The following is a 15,598-nucleotide window of genomic DNA, read 5'->3' as shown; positions in this document are numbered from 1 at the left end:
CAAATTACCTGAAAGATGGGGGAAATGTGTAGCTAGCAATGGACATTACTTTGAATAAAGCATTTTTGATGTTTCTCTTGAAATTATCATGTTTTCTTTGATTACAAAATTTGCATTATTAACCGATACACCTAGTAAGGAGGGTTTGAGTACATCTTTAGTTGATGAATATTATGATTGACTCTAGAATGTGTTAAATTATCATGCAGTAAATACCATGAAATCAATACAAAGCTAACTTATGACTAGACCATCTTTTCCCTAGTCATTCTGGATAAAAAAATAAAGACAACAGAATCAAGCTGGAAAAAAATGCTGTGTTATGCAATAAAGTATCATTAAGTGTTGATGAATTACAAGTAAGGGAGTAATGTCATATTTTATGCATATGCTTTCAAGATTAATTATTTGTGAGTACTTTCACCTTTTTTGCTCCACTTGTGTGTAGAATTTAGTTTAAGAAAGTGTTCTGGACTTCATGCTATCTCCAAGAAGCGTTTACATGCATATCTAAATAAGGATAAAATTTATTGTAAAATAGGTTTACTATTATGATCTGATAGTATGGTCTTTTAGAATGAGCCACAGTTCCTGAATTTAATTGTTATTTTATGCTCTGTATTATTACAGTGTCGAAATTCTTCTCTCACATTTTCAATTATTGTTGGCCTGAGTCTGCATTCAGATTAGTAATTTAAAGCAGAAAAATCTTCCTCATCCTGTGAACAGTCCTTGTGCTACATATGAAAATTAATTCTGTTCTTATATGTTATCTTTTTCTCTTATGAAAGAATTGCTAGTGTCATGGACTTAGATGACCTTTGTAGGTCATTTACTGCCATAATTGCATGATTATGTGCTAAAAGTAAGTAAATTATGAGAATGAAAATTTGGAAATTACAGAATGTGTACCTTTGTTTATAATAATGCACATTGGTATACTATTGTCAGTATCCAAGAAAGCTTCTATTCTTGGCATTTTCTCAGTAAAATATTGTACCTCTAGTGTCATATGTATGATTTGATCCTGCCCGTTATGCCATTATCATTCTACTCGATAGTGATCACACATTCCATCTAGCAATTGTAGATCTTTTTACTTTCGATGTAGCTTTTGGTATTGGGGATCTCTCTTGGTGCAAGGCACAGACATCTGATTTAAACAAGGTGAAGCATAAAAGGAAATTTATTCTCTTACATATTAATACAACAAGAAGAGCAGGAATGTAGCAGAGACTTAGAAATTACTAGAACAAGGGACATGAACACTGCAAAGCTTTCTTCTTTACTCTGCATGTCTAGATTCTTCCACATAATGAGGAATGTACCAGATTAACATCTTCCTGAAACTGGACATAGTTATAGTGACTGTCTGCTAATCTACCTTAAATATTTTGAAGAGAGCTAGGCTTGGCTTTCTGTGTGTCCACCCCACTGGCCAAGAAGAAGAGAGAGTATTATGAGTGACAGTCCCAAGAACATGTGGTTGGAAACAATGAGGCATTCTAGGCAGACAAAATTAATGGGTCCTTTCTGTTACCTCCTTTTATGATTCTTGGAATAAAAGTGTGTCCCATCGCCAGTGAATCTGAAATGACATAAAATATTACATTGTTTCAGGTACTGTGGAATCTTTAGTTCTAATACCAGCTTTAGGATGGATACTTTTTAGTTCCAGATTAAATTCATATACTTTATTTCACTTTCATGCTAATATAAAGTGCTGCTCTGTACAGAGAAATATGAAGAGTTATACATATTACTATCTGTTCTGACATAAATAAGATAGGAAAGTATTGCGGGGCTACAAAAATAATTTTTCCTCACATCTTCTAAATTCTTCTAGCTGGGCTAATAATAAAATTAACAGAGACAGAATAACAGGACACAATGTTCAAAGTTTGTTAAACAAATGTACATTCGGAGTTTCATAATGTGACCCAAAGAGACATTCAGCAATTGAGGTTTATATGCCTGCCATTTTGGACAAAGGAGAAAGGGGCATGGGTCTGAGATTTAGAAGGGAAATAGGCAATTCATAGGTAGCCAAGAGAGTGGAACACATGGCAAACAGATTCCTGCCAGGCAACCCAAAAACAATGGGACTGAGGGGAGAATCCAGCAGAACAGGTTTTTGCATGTCTGCCATATTTAATTCATATTATTCTACGGTGAAAATTCTAAAGCAGTGGTTCTAAACCTTCTGGCCCTTTAAATACAGTTCCTCATGTTGTGACCCAACCATAAAATTATTTTTGTTGCTACTTCATAACTGTAATGTTGCTACTGTTATGAATTGTCATGTAAATATCTGATATGCAGGATGGTCTTAGGCGACCTCTGTGAAAGGGTCATTCGATCGCCAAAGGGGTCGAGACCCACAGGTTGAAAACTGCTGTTCTAAAGTATGTGTGTAAAGATTCCCTTCTTGAAGCAGGACTTTCTATCTGACTTCCCTTAGGCAGGAAATGGGGAGGGTCAAAGGTTCTCTTAGTGTCTTTGTTTCTTTATAATCAGCTTTAAAATCAATATCCCAAAAGGTACATTTTGGGGTGACAAAACTTTGGTCTCCTTCAATATTATGATTTTTCTGGGGGGGAGGGTGGTGTGTTTTTTTGGTCCATATAATAAAAACAGTTCTCAAAGTCTCATAGTTAAAGTAAGGGCATGCCAGCTTATGAAGTATTTTAGAAGCATGACGGCTGAAGTCATTTTTAAGGGAAGAGAATAATATATAGAAACCTCAGTTTACCAAATTAACAAATTATGAGGTATATTATTTGGATTACTAAAGGGGGATTCAGCAGCTACTTTTAAAAATAACTTCCTAGAATTAAGGATTAATAAACAGTATTCCCCATTTATCCACAGAGAATATGTTCCAAAATTCCCAGTGGGTGCTGGAAACCACAGATAGTACTGAACACTACATATACTATGTTTTTTTCCTATACATACATACCTATAAAAAAGTTCAATTTATAAATTAGGCACAGTAATAGATTAACAACAGTAACAAACAATAAAATAGAACAATTGTTACAATATAATAAAGTTATGTGAACGTAGTCTCTTAGCAGATAAGCACAAATTCCTTTTACCTTCTCAATTTCACTGATAGAATTTTTATTGTTATCCTAGATCTTAGCAACCTCAGTTTACTAAGCTGAGAACTTTTCACTTCAAGAAAGCACTTTACAGCTTCCTTTTGATATCTCCCAATTGTCAGCATCACTACTCTTGCACTTTGGGACCTATAGTAAGTAAAATGTTTCTTGAACACAAGCACTGAGATACCTGATAGTCAGAGTTATTAACTGGATACTAAGTGACTAATGAGTGGGTGGCCTGGTAGCCTTTAAGTATGGACTCTGGCAAAGAGATGATTCACGTCCCAGGCAGGATGGGCAGGATTGTGCAAGATTTCATCATGCTACTTAGAACGACACACAGGTTAAACTTATGAATTATTTATTTATGGTATTTTTCCTTTAATATTTTGGGACCTTAGTTGATCATGGGTAACTGAACCAGCAGAAAGCAAAACCATGGATAAAGGAGTACTACTGTACTAATAAGCACTTGATAGAAACTAAAGTGTTAAGTGTCTCTTATAAACCACTAGGAAAATGTTCATATAGTTTTTTCAACAGACTTTAAGTATAACATATCTATTGAAAAGTGCACAAATCAGTAGTGTGCAACTTGGTGAAGTTTCACAGTGAATACACACCGTGTAATGTAACTAGCATAGAACACAGAACATTTTAATAACCTATTATTTGTTTTAAGCAAGGTGTAATATTCTTTTAAAATTGGTCAGTAGAAAAAGTAAATGAGTTACTCTGGTTGAAAGTTTTCTCTTCTCACCCAACCAGGTAGGTAATGATATATTAGAGGGGGATATATTAAGTTAACAAGAAAATTAGTAGGGAATAATTATAATAGCCAAAGCATTTAGAATAGCTAGTAATTGGAAATAGTCCAAGTGTCTAAAAAAGAGTGGATAAACAAACCTGTGTATATTCCTAGAATGAAGTACTACTCAGAAATAAAAAGGGAACAAACTATTGATACATACAACATTATAGGTGAATCTCAAAAACTTTATGCTCAGTGAAAGAAACCTTACATTAAAGTGTACATAGAAATTCCATTTATATGGTTTTCTAGAACAGACCAAAGTAATTCATGATGGGGAAAAAAATCTGAATAGTGGTTGCCACTGAGGGAAAGGGAAGAAATGAGGGAACTTCCTAGAGTGATGGCAGCATGCTGTATTTCCGTAGGGATTTGAATTTCACATGTGTGCCTTCTTCTCAAAACTCATAGAAAGGTAAACATAGATTTGTGTGTTTTTTTATGAAAAGTTGACCTCAAAATAAATAAAACCTGAACAAATACTGAGCTCTAGTCAATGATTTGCATGTGGAAGTATTTAGGGGAGAAGTGTACAGATGTCTAGAATTGATTTTGAAATGCATAAAGAAATAAGATGAGTAGAGGGATGGATGCATAGGGAATGGATGGATATATGATAAAGAAAGTAAAGTGTTAATGGTAAAATCTAAGTGGTTAGTGTATAGGGTCACTATAAATATATTTAAACTTGTCTGTATGTTTATAATTTTTTATTATAAAATTAGAGGCCCGGTGCTGGGACCCCTCAAGGGATGTCTAGCAGGCAGACATCCCTCTCACAATCCGGGACTGCTGGCTCCCAGCCGCTCAACTGCCTGCCTGCCTGCCTGATTGCCCCTAACTGCTTCTGCCTGCCAGCCTGATCACCCCCTAACCACTCCCCTGCCAGCCTGATTGACGCCTAACTGCTCCCCTGCCGGCCCAATCGCCCCTAACTGCCCTCCCCTGCTGGCCCGGTTGCCCCTAACTGCCCTCCCCTGCAGGCATGGTCCCCCCAAACTGTTCTCCCCTACAGGCCTGGTCCCCCCCAACTCCCCTCCCCTCCAGACCAAGTCGCCCCTAACTGCCCTCCTCTGCTGGCCTGGTCCTCCCAAACTGTTCTCCCCTGCAAGCCTGGTCGCCCCTAACTGCCTTCCCCTGCAGACCGGGTCGCCCCTAACTGCCCTGCCAGCTCGGTCACCCCTAACTGCCCTCCTCTGCTGGCCTGGTCACTCCCAACTGCCCTCCCCTGCAGGCTGGGTCACCCCTAACTGCCCTCCCCTGCTGGCCTGGTCACCCCTAACTGCCCTCCTCTGCTGGCCTGGTTTCCCCTAACTGCCCTCCCCTGCAGGCCTGATTGCCCCCAACTGCCTTCCTTTTCAGGCCTGGTCCCTCCCAACTGCCTTCCCCTGTTGGCCTGATTGCCCACAGCTACCCTCCCCTGCTGGCCATCTTTGACCACATGGGGACGGCCATCTTGTGTGTTGGAGTAATGGTCAATTTGCATATTACCTCTATTATATAGGCTGGCTGGAGGAAAAAACCTAGACTATCACGAAAGAATAATAATCATGAAAATAAGGACTTTTATGATTATTCAGGAATGCATAAGATAATGTATATAGGTATAAAGCAGATACTGTGGCTATGGTCACAAATGCCCTGAAACATGTTCTTTTGAATCCACAAAATATGTGTTTTTAATCTTAATGAGCCTATCTCTAAAACTAGAATGATTTCACTTAAAAATTCTAGATTTCTGCCTGCTTATTTTTAGAAGTATTTGAAAGACAAAATAATCAATGTAATAGAATAGAGAATCTAAAAGTTAGGTACAGTTTGTGTGGAAATTTTGTATATAAAAAATAAGTAATATGTTACAAGAAAAGAAACATATTACTCAGTAAAGCATATTGGACAACCAGCTATCCTTTTTTGGGGAAAAAATAAAGCTCAACTCCATTCACATTAATTAAGTAAATATAAATTCTAGATGAAGCAAAGATTTTAAATATAAAAAACTTACTAGAACCCCTAGTCTGTTAGTAGAGCAGTTTTATCTAAGTGGTTTTAATTAGAGACTTAAAAGAGTACAATAACCAAATCCCAAATCATGATTCCGGTAAGTGCCTATATTGGAAAGCAGAATGACGTGTGATATTGGAGGCAGTAAGATCTAGGTTTAAATCTTTCTTCTGCTTCTTAATCAGACTTTTTACAAGGTTCCAAATCATTTTGAGCCTTAGTTTCCTCAATAATTAACTAACTGCCCTCCCCTGCTGGCCCGGTTGATATACAATAAAATAAAAAATCTATCACAGAAGGTTGTTGTGAGGATTAAGTGAGATTACATTATATGAAATTCTTGCTCATTGCCTTCTTAGATTGAATGTTTAAAAAATTTTTAATGTAGAGGGTTGAAGGAATATCTCCAGTGGCTTAGCGGACCTGGCCCAGAGTGTATGTTTACCTGGAGAGGATGAGAAAATGTCTTGACATTTATTTCTATCAGCAAACACTTAGTTGAGAGCCTGTGTATACAACTTGGCACTAGAACTATAAAAATAAAAATAGAAGAAATTACCACTTTAAAAAATGTTAAATAGAAAAGTCGTGGTTTGGTGTTTTTTGTGTTTGTTTTTTTTTTTTTTTTTTTTTTTTTTTGATGATACTTAACAACTCTCTTGAACTTGTAAAAGTCATGCGCCAATTATGGAGATACATTCTGAGAAATTTGCTGTTAGGCGATTTCATTGTTATGTGAATATTGTAGAATGAACTTACACAAACCTAGATGGTATAGCCTACTATACACCTAGGCTGTATGGGATAGCTTATTACTCCTAGGTTACAAGCCTGTACAGTGTATTACTGTACAAACAGCACAAGAGAAAATGATGCATTCAAGAAACACTGTAAACATGAGATGTATGAAGCTGCTGCCGTGGTAATACTGCATACTGTTTACAGCAAACATTCTTTTTTTTATCAGTAAAAAGAGTATGCTCTAAAATAATGATAAAATAATAAAATATAGTAAATACACAACTCAGTAACATGGTTGTTTATCATCATTATCAGGCATTATCTACTGTACATAGTTGTATCGCTACATTTTTATACGACTGGCAGTGCAGTAGGTTTGTTTGCACAGCATCACCACAAACACAGGAGTAATGCATTGCTTCACAACATTACAAAGGCTATTACCATGGCTACGATGTCAGTAGGTGATAATCTTCTGGGATACTATTGTATATGTGGTCCATTGTTGACCAGTGCTGTGGCACATGACTATATTGTTATTAACTCTGAAACATTTTCTGATGGGCTACAGTATCTTGTGTTAGTTAAAGAAAACATAATATAGGAGCAATTTCCTGAGAAAAATGAATAGTTCAGTTTGGCTATAACCATGAACGATCCATTTCTCAGGATATCAACAGAATGCATTACAGAGATAAAATTTGAAATTACTATATAGTGGGTAAAATGGTGCTTAGTAAGTTTTTTTTTTTTAGGTATCTCTCTTACTTTTCTATGTAAGTATTTTTGCTGGTTATTAGTATTTGCTTGAGTTTAGCATATCAAATAGTTTGTTTATAGTAAATGAATTTAGAGAGTTCCTAGGTCAGTTTTGTTGATATTTAGCAAAACAAGAGCATACATCTATTTTTCAGCAACTTTCTATTAATACTCTAATGCAGAATAGTATACTTGATGGAAAAACACCTATGAGTAATTACATAGCCTGGATTTAATAGTGTATTTACTTAATCTGTTGTTTTGGTATTACTGCCATAATGGAAATTTTGGGTCATTATAATAGTAATGTCTTAAACATTTTCAGTGAAGAAGCACAGCATCTTCTGGGCATTCTCTATAATGATTTTTTAATAGATATTGTAAATAAAGGGACTGATTTTTTTTATTTTTATTTTTTCAGTTTGTTGGAAACCATGTCTCACTATACAGATGAACCCAGATTTACCATAGAACAGATAGATCTGCTTCAGCGCCTTCGGCGCACTGGAATGACTAAACATGAAATCCTCCATGCCTTGGAAACTTTGGACCGTCTTGATCAAGAGCATAGTGACAAGTTTGGAAGAAGGTCCAGCTATGGAGGAAGTTCATATGGGAATAGTACCAACAATGTTCCAGCATCTTCCTCTACAGCTACAGCTTCCACACAGACCCAGCATTCAGGAATGTCCCCATCGCCTAGCAACAGTTATGATACCTCCCCACAACCTTGCACTACCAATCAAAATGGGAGGGAGAATAATGAGCGATTGTCCACATCCAATGGAAAGATGTCACCGACTCGCTACCATGTAAACAGCATTGGCCAGAGGTCATACAGTTTTGAAGCCTCAGAAGAGGACCTAGATGTAGATGATAAAGTGGAGGAATTAATGAGGTTGGTTCCTTTGCTTATTCAGAGTCCCCAAAATGTCTGTTCTTATATTGATTTTAAATAATAAACTGTATTTCAGCTACTTACCTATAAGAACTGTGATTTCCCCTTGCCCACTTTGGAGATTAAAGAAAAATTTTAAATTTTATGTTTTAATTCAAATTTTCTCTTTTCAACTTTAGCCCTATCACTTTGCTGCTTGATAAGTGTTTTCCATTCTCTCTGTCAAAGCAAAGGTTAGCCTTCTCTTTATGGTTGTAATTACTAACATCTGGATTTTCAGCATTGCTAACAGACACTTTCTATTCCTTAAATTTATTGTAAGTACTTTTTCTGAGGGATAAGGTGATTTTATCATGATACAGAATATATCCAGTTTCGAGTTTTCCCTCCAGTAACTCAAACAATAATTTTAAGCTCCTATTATATAAAAAGTAGTGTTCTTTGGAAGAAAAAGATACAGTTTTTACTCCTAAGAAGCTAAAGTTCTAATTTTAGCAATAGGTGCCACATATATATGTTTAATGTTATCTATTGTAAGATAAGTTAAAGCACTTAGGCCCTAAGTCTTAGGGTTTTAAACACTGAGAAAAGAAGAAGTTCACTTTCATCAGAGGCAGGTAGAAATGGTTTCACGCTGGACCTGGGACACTTGGAGGGCAGCAATCATGTGTTTTCTACTGTTGTGTCTCTAGGATCTGAACTGTCCTTGGTACATGGTGAGGGCATAATCTGTTAAGTGGATGATGAATTTGAGCAAACCTTAAAAGATAGCCTCTCTTGAAATATAACAACCTTATTTAAAGGTAAGGGAATAGTAAATGGTAGAATAGGCAAGGTGTGTTCTGTCTTAAAAGGATTACAGGTGGGCTAGACTATGTAATAAGAGTAGTATATTTGGCAGTACAGGTTCTGGAAGATTTGAGTTCCATATAAATAGTTAGTGGTTAATTTGGTTGGTGTTAAGGCAGTTAATTCCCATACGTATATAAGACTAACAAGAAGTTTGGGAAAACTTTCTTTTTAACAGAAGGCTTTGGAAGATTGGCCAGGGTCTAAAACTTGACTATTAGCTTGTAGGTTGACATTTTACTGTAATTCAAGTATGTCTTCAAAATAAACAGAAAATCTATTTAGCAATGACTAAGATGTGTACTTACATCCTGCAATTACATACATTCAAGTTTCATCACTAATTATATACATGTTTATATATTGTTATCAGCATTTAATTTACATGTTATCATTTTGTTGCATAGTTAGGACACTTTATTTTCTTCATTATCTCTGCTTCAATTTCTTACAACTACTACTTTGGTGTCCCCTAATCATCTAGGGATTTCATTGACCTCCTGGTTCTCTGTGGTCCTCTGCCATTGTGCCCTCCCACGCCTACATTCCTCTTTTGTGCCCACTGCTCATTTTTCTTAAGTTTACAGATAATAACAGTTATTAGGTTGGAGGAAGAAGTTTATTGCATGTCTGTTCTCAGTTTAATCATTACAACCATGCTGTGAGATGGAGCAGAGAAATTGAGATTCACAAAAATTAAATAATTGGATCAAGAACATGGTAAATTTTAAGTGGCAGAGTCTGAATTCTAACTCATGTCTTTATTACCAATGTACCACTTTTGTCTGTTGCCTCTGTAAATGACTTTTTGATGTCTGTTGATATCAATAAGATTTTAGGAACAGTGGCTAATGTAATTTAAGACCAAGTGCGAATGCCTTAATGGGCTAAGTCCCCCTTCCCAACTCCCATGATATTTGCCACTTACTAAACAAATGAATTTTTATTTGGTAGAATGTTAGAGAAATTTTTGAAAAGCGGATCTTTCTGAGTGTCATGTGCTCATTTAGGGCTACACTGCCCTTGCTGATTGCATAACACCATGGTCATATTTTAGTGTATTGAATTTCGTGGTCTCTAGGTGGGGAGAATAGTTACTTGGTACCTGAATGCCTTCCTGCCTCCATTTCTACATACTAGTATATCATATACAGCATTGGATAAAATTAGGTTTACAGTTGTGAGTATGCAAAATACAGTTTATTCTTATATTATTATTTATTAATCATTCTATTTTCCATACAAACAGCTGTAAACCTACTTTTGCCCCACCCTATATATTAGTAATTCATCACTTGCATACTCACATTTCCCAACTTCTATAGCACTCAATTATAAGATGTATTTTTCAGATTTCATAACCCATGTGTCACACAACTTAACTTTTAGTAATTTCAAGATACATAAAGAAAATTTTTTGTAGAAATTGATTAAATTTTAACAAAGCCTGATTGACTTGTTAAGAAACAATAAAAAATAAAGTAACTGTTATTTTTTTCATTTTTTAATTGATCAGGGTAAAAAACCTGAATGGGAAACTAGAATATGAATTTTCAATAGATCGCTGAATATAACATTTTAGGAAAGACTTTAAAACTCTTAACTTTAGAATGATGACCCATTTCACATTAATATTTTTTAAATGCATCTATTAATATGTATATTTATATGTAGGTATATATATCTGCAAATATCATAGTATACATCTATTAAAGTATCTGTTCTGTTGTATATATATTATAAAGTAACAATTGAAATGAGTTTAGTGTTATAATAATGTATGTTAGCATTTTATGCAAGATTCCGAGACTTTATTCCGAGTTGGTTACCTATACCCTTAACAATAGGGTATTTACTTGTGTAGGTAGGGTACTTATGATCCATAAGTAATAATACTCAGTTACCATATTGTTTATACATATAGAGTAGCTTTTCTTTTAAAGTTATCTTTAAAACATTTTAAAGTTATGTTTTGTTTATCTCCATGAGTGGAAATGAAAAGGAATGGGTTTTATTTAAATGTGAAAGAATTTGTATGCAATTATATTTTCCATCTTTGAAATAGTCTGTCTTCCATCTCTGGAAATCTTTGAGATAAAAGACTGCCTATGATATTAATCAGTGTCACCCCCCCCCCCCCCCAAAATTGAAGAAAATTCAATAAAAAATTTTTAAAAGACTACTTTTAAGAGGGGGAGGGGCTAAAGAATGTGTAGTGTTTATCAAACAAGAGACTATGGAAGATCTCAAAGCATTCCACTTTTAAATATGCATTCTTTAATATTCTTTGTCCTAGAAAAGAAATTATTGTCATTTTGAGCTAGAATAAGTAACTCTTTTTCTCCATTCTGGTTTGGAAGTTGAAACATATTTAAGACTAAGATTTTAAACTTTTATAAATGATCTAGATCAGGTTTTCTATTTTATAACCTTTTATCTCCAACTATAGACTTGTTCATTCAGTGAACAAATTAAGCTCTATTATCTGCAAACCCTATGATGAATAAGACAATCTTTGTGCTAAAGGACTTTTTTGGCTAGTAAGAGAGAGAAGGCTAGGTTATAAACAACTGTAATACAGAATAGCATGTAGCATATTAGCATATGGGTAGTATAATTGAAATAATAACATGCTTTTGGAAGAAAATATCTTTTTTAGCTCTGAGGATCAGGGAGAACTCTGAATAGATGACAATCAAATTGTGTCTTTAAAAAGGGTGATTTCAAAAAGAGGCATTACTGATTAGTTCATTTAGATATTAATGTCTCTAGATCACAATGGAAAGTTTAGCAAGTTATAAAAATAATGGCAATGGAGGATGGAAAGGAAGAATTTCATCCCACATGTGGAAATTACTCAGATAGGTGAATCCAGCATGGCTGTGTTTGGAAAAGGCAGTAGGAGGAGATGACACGGACTTCAGGTGTTTAGATGCAAATTGAGTGGTAGCTTCTTTTGGAAGTAATCTATGGAATCAAAGAAAGATCAGCCTACATATGACTTTATTTCCATAAGACCTGAGGAGTAAAAATCATGAAGAGTGTGAGATTGTATAACACAAGGGAGGAAAAGGGATTCATTCTCTTTAAAAAGAATGTCCAATTTCAGATGAAGAGAGAAAGTAAGGAGTAGACATTGATGGCGAACCTATGACACACATGTCAGAGGTGACATGCGAACTCATTTTTTTGGTTGATTTTTCTTTCTTAAATGGCATTTAAATATATAAAATAAATATCAAAAATGTAAATCTTTATTTTACTATGGTTGCAAATATCTAAAAATTTCTATATGTGACACGGCACCAGAGTTAAGTTAGGGTTTTTCAAAATGCTGACACGCCGAGCTCAAAAGGTTCACCATCACTGGGGAGAAAATGAGAGAGTTAGAATTGGAGTAACAAAAGTTTTTACACCAAGAAACTTGATTTCACAGGGTACAATGTGTATAGTAGGAGAGGGAGGTTGTTAAAGGCTGAATGAGGAGAGAATGAGGGGGGAATATGTCAAGGTTTAAATAACAGAGGCACCCCAAAAGAGTGGAAGTCTTTGAAATACTTAAAAGAATTGAACACAAAGAAAGTTGAATGCTGTGCTGTTTTGAAGGAACCAAGTAAAACTAACTAAATACCACATCACTGCTTATATCTAAAGTGACTTTCTAGAAATCTTTACACAGTGCCTTAAAGTACCTAATACAGATGTTTAACTCAATCTTATATAGTTATAGCCGATGATTTCTTTCTTTTTTTCCTGGAATTCTTTCTGAGGTTTTATAAAATAATAGTCATTGTTCATGTAGTATGTTTATAGTTTCAAAATGTTTACATTGAAAAAATTTTTGTTATATGCACATTGAGTATTAAATTTCATTTAATTTTAATTTCAGTGCTTGGAGAAAAATAGTAAAAGCTTTGTGATAGGTGTATCAGTGTTCTGTTTTTGCCAGATGATGAAACCAGGGCCAAGGTTTATTAAATGACTTACCCAAGTGCGCCCTTACCTTTCAAGTCTTAAATTTATTTTTCATTTCAAAAAGATTCTCTCTGGTAAAGCAGTTAAGATATTTTTAAGACTCATTGTGGGTACTTATAAACTTGCCAAGTATCTAAAAGTATAGTTTATGAGAGTGTAAGTGAATGGCTGCTGTCTTACTGCCGTTCTTAATAATATCATACTGTAAGACTATGAATATGTCACAAACTGGATATTCCCCATTAGAATAATTAAGTATTATCTCCACTCTATGATTTAGTGTCTACTCTAGGTTAATTAGATTTAAATAAATTGATTTAAATTCCAGTTTAAATCAGTGGCCAAGAAAATACTCTTTTTTCCCCACAAAAGCACATTTTTAAAATTTACCCTAATAAATACTCTCTTAAACTCAAGTTTTATTTTCCAAGAAGGACACTACACATTGAAATACAATGCTTTATTTACATTTTTTCACATTAATTCTGCAGAAACCAAATAATTTGGTTGTTTTACATATATCAGCCAGTTGAAATAGATACTGCTGAAGTTATCTCTTGCTCAGCTGATTACTGATGGATATTTGACAGCTTGTTTAGTCTACGTTACTTGTATTTTACTCAGCAGTTTTTGTTTGACTTATTTGTGCCTTTTTGTCACATTCACAATTTTAAAATAAAATGAGAATGCATATTTGGCAAGGAAATATTTCAAATATATAGCAAGCATTTTGGAAGGAGTCTAGCCATTATCTAGATCAGTCTGAGAAATTTTGGGTGTTAGATTAGCCAGCTGACTCTCTGTTTCTTCCCCTTAGGAATTTTTTTTATTAGGATTTCCAACTGGTAGATTAGGAATGTGTGGTAGAGTTCCAGATTAGAAGCTGTTTCTACTGTCATCTCTCTGTTCTTTTCCAGAATTCCTGAAAAGGGAGCATGGAATCCGCTAATAGAGTGTGTAGCCCCTCCTCACCAAGGGTCTAAAATATCTGCTGTAAATTAAGTCACAGCTGATTCCTTTTGGAAAGGGTACTTTTGTTTCTCCAAATAATCTGTAGAAAGACTTGAACTCTTTTTTTTTTTTTTTTAATTAAATTCTTTATTGTTTAAAGTATTACATAAGTCTCCTTTTTCCCCCATTGATCTCACCCCACCCCCAAGGACTTGAACTCTTAAGAAGAGTTTGTGGTTCATTCACAAAATGATTTGTAAAGATTTCATGATCCCTTTGTCTCAGATCAAGAGTCAGGAAGCTTTCTGTAAGGGCTAGATGGTAAACATTTAGACTTAGTGGACCAGAGGCAAAATTGAGGATATAATATAGATAATTTATACATAAGAGAGAAATCAAATGGGCACACATTTTTATTTTTATTTATTTAAAATACATTTTTATTGATTTCAGAGAGGAAGGGAGATGGAGAGAGAGATAGAAACATCAATGATGAGAGAGTATCATTGATCAACTGCCTCCCGCACGCCCCCCACTAGGGACGGAGCCCGAAACCCAGGCATGTGCCCTTGACCAGAATCGAACTCGGGACCCTTCAGTCCACAGGCCAACACTCTATCCACTTAGCCAAACCAGCCAGGGCTGGGCACACGTTTTTATTAACAAAACTCAATATAGAATAATAATTAAATACATTTTAAAAATCAAAGCCTACTAGTGAGAAAAATAGAATTGGGGAGGGGATGATATTTTGCTTTAATTAGTGTTTGAAGATATTGTTTTCCTGCCATTAAGTCAATTGCAAATTTTCATCTGTGAATACCACTTTTAGGTGGGAGGCTAGATTTAGCCCAGGACCATAGTTTGCTAACCACTGTATTAGATGATAAGTTACCACTACTCTCTGTTACTTTTGGGCATCAACAAAAATTAGTGTTCTATTTATATAATCTTCTTGTACATAAAACATTCAAAGAACAATTGGTAAGTTTAAGTATAATTTTACGTATTCTGTTTGTTCTGGTAGAGAAACAGAAATCTTGCCATTTATTGTCATTCTAGTGAATGTCTAGTCTTTTAAGAATTTGTTGAATTTTTAAATAAGTAAAAATCATTAAGGAATCTTAGTGGAGGAAAAATCAGGTCTATAATTTGTGATCCCAAGGATGCAGAAAATAATGTAGGTTTAAGTATTAAGTATTCTGTATAATACATGTAATAGGAAATTTTTATATTAAAATTCTATATGTAACCCCACTTAAATTTTTTTTATATACAGGAAAAGAAGGCAAATTAAAAGGCAAAGCCTTTATTAAAGTAGCTAATATTTTAGCAGTTGTGAGAATGATGATTTCTATTAACACAGATTTTAAAATGAACTGCATCTTATTTATGCAGTTGCATAGTTAACACAGGAACCCACAATCTACTCACAACTGATTTTTGTCCTTGTTGCTTTTTATTTTTCTAGGATTTCTGTCTGTGTAAGATGTATTCATC

The 15,598-nt window shown here is 34.8% G+C and overlaps 1 protein-coding gene across 9 annotated transcripts in view; it reads left to right on the top strand.

The window, feature by feature from the left end:
- HMBOX1 (homeobox containing 1) overlaps positions 1 to 15,598 on the top strand; it is a 210,251-nt gene that overhangs the window by 95,733 nt on the left and 98,920 nt on the right. For all 9 annotated transcript variants that reach the window (XM_070415513.1, XM_070415509.1, XM_070415512.1 and 6 more), the window contains exon 3: positions 7,847 to 8,323. In XM_070415513.1, the coding sequence (XP_070271614.1) occupies positions 7,847 to 8,323 (477 nt within the window). The remainder of the gene's footprint in view (positions 1 to 7,846; positions 8,324 to 15,598) is intronic.

This window comes from Myotis yumanensis, unplaced genomic scaffold (genome assembly GCF_028538775.1).
Source record: "Myotis yumanensis isolate MYYU_CA2020_CCGP unplaced genomic scaffold, mMyoYum1.0.hap1 SCAF_5, whole genome shotgun sequence".
Lineage (NCBI taxonomy): Eukaryota > Metazoa > Chordata > Mammalia > Chiroptera > Vespertilionidae > Myotis > Myotis yumanensis.
Note: the sequence above shows the minus strand (reverse complement) of the source record. Positions and strands in the feature narration are given on the sequence as shown.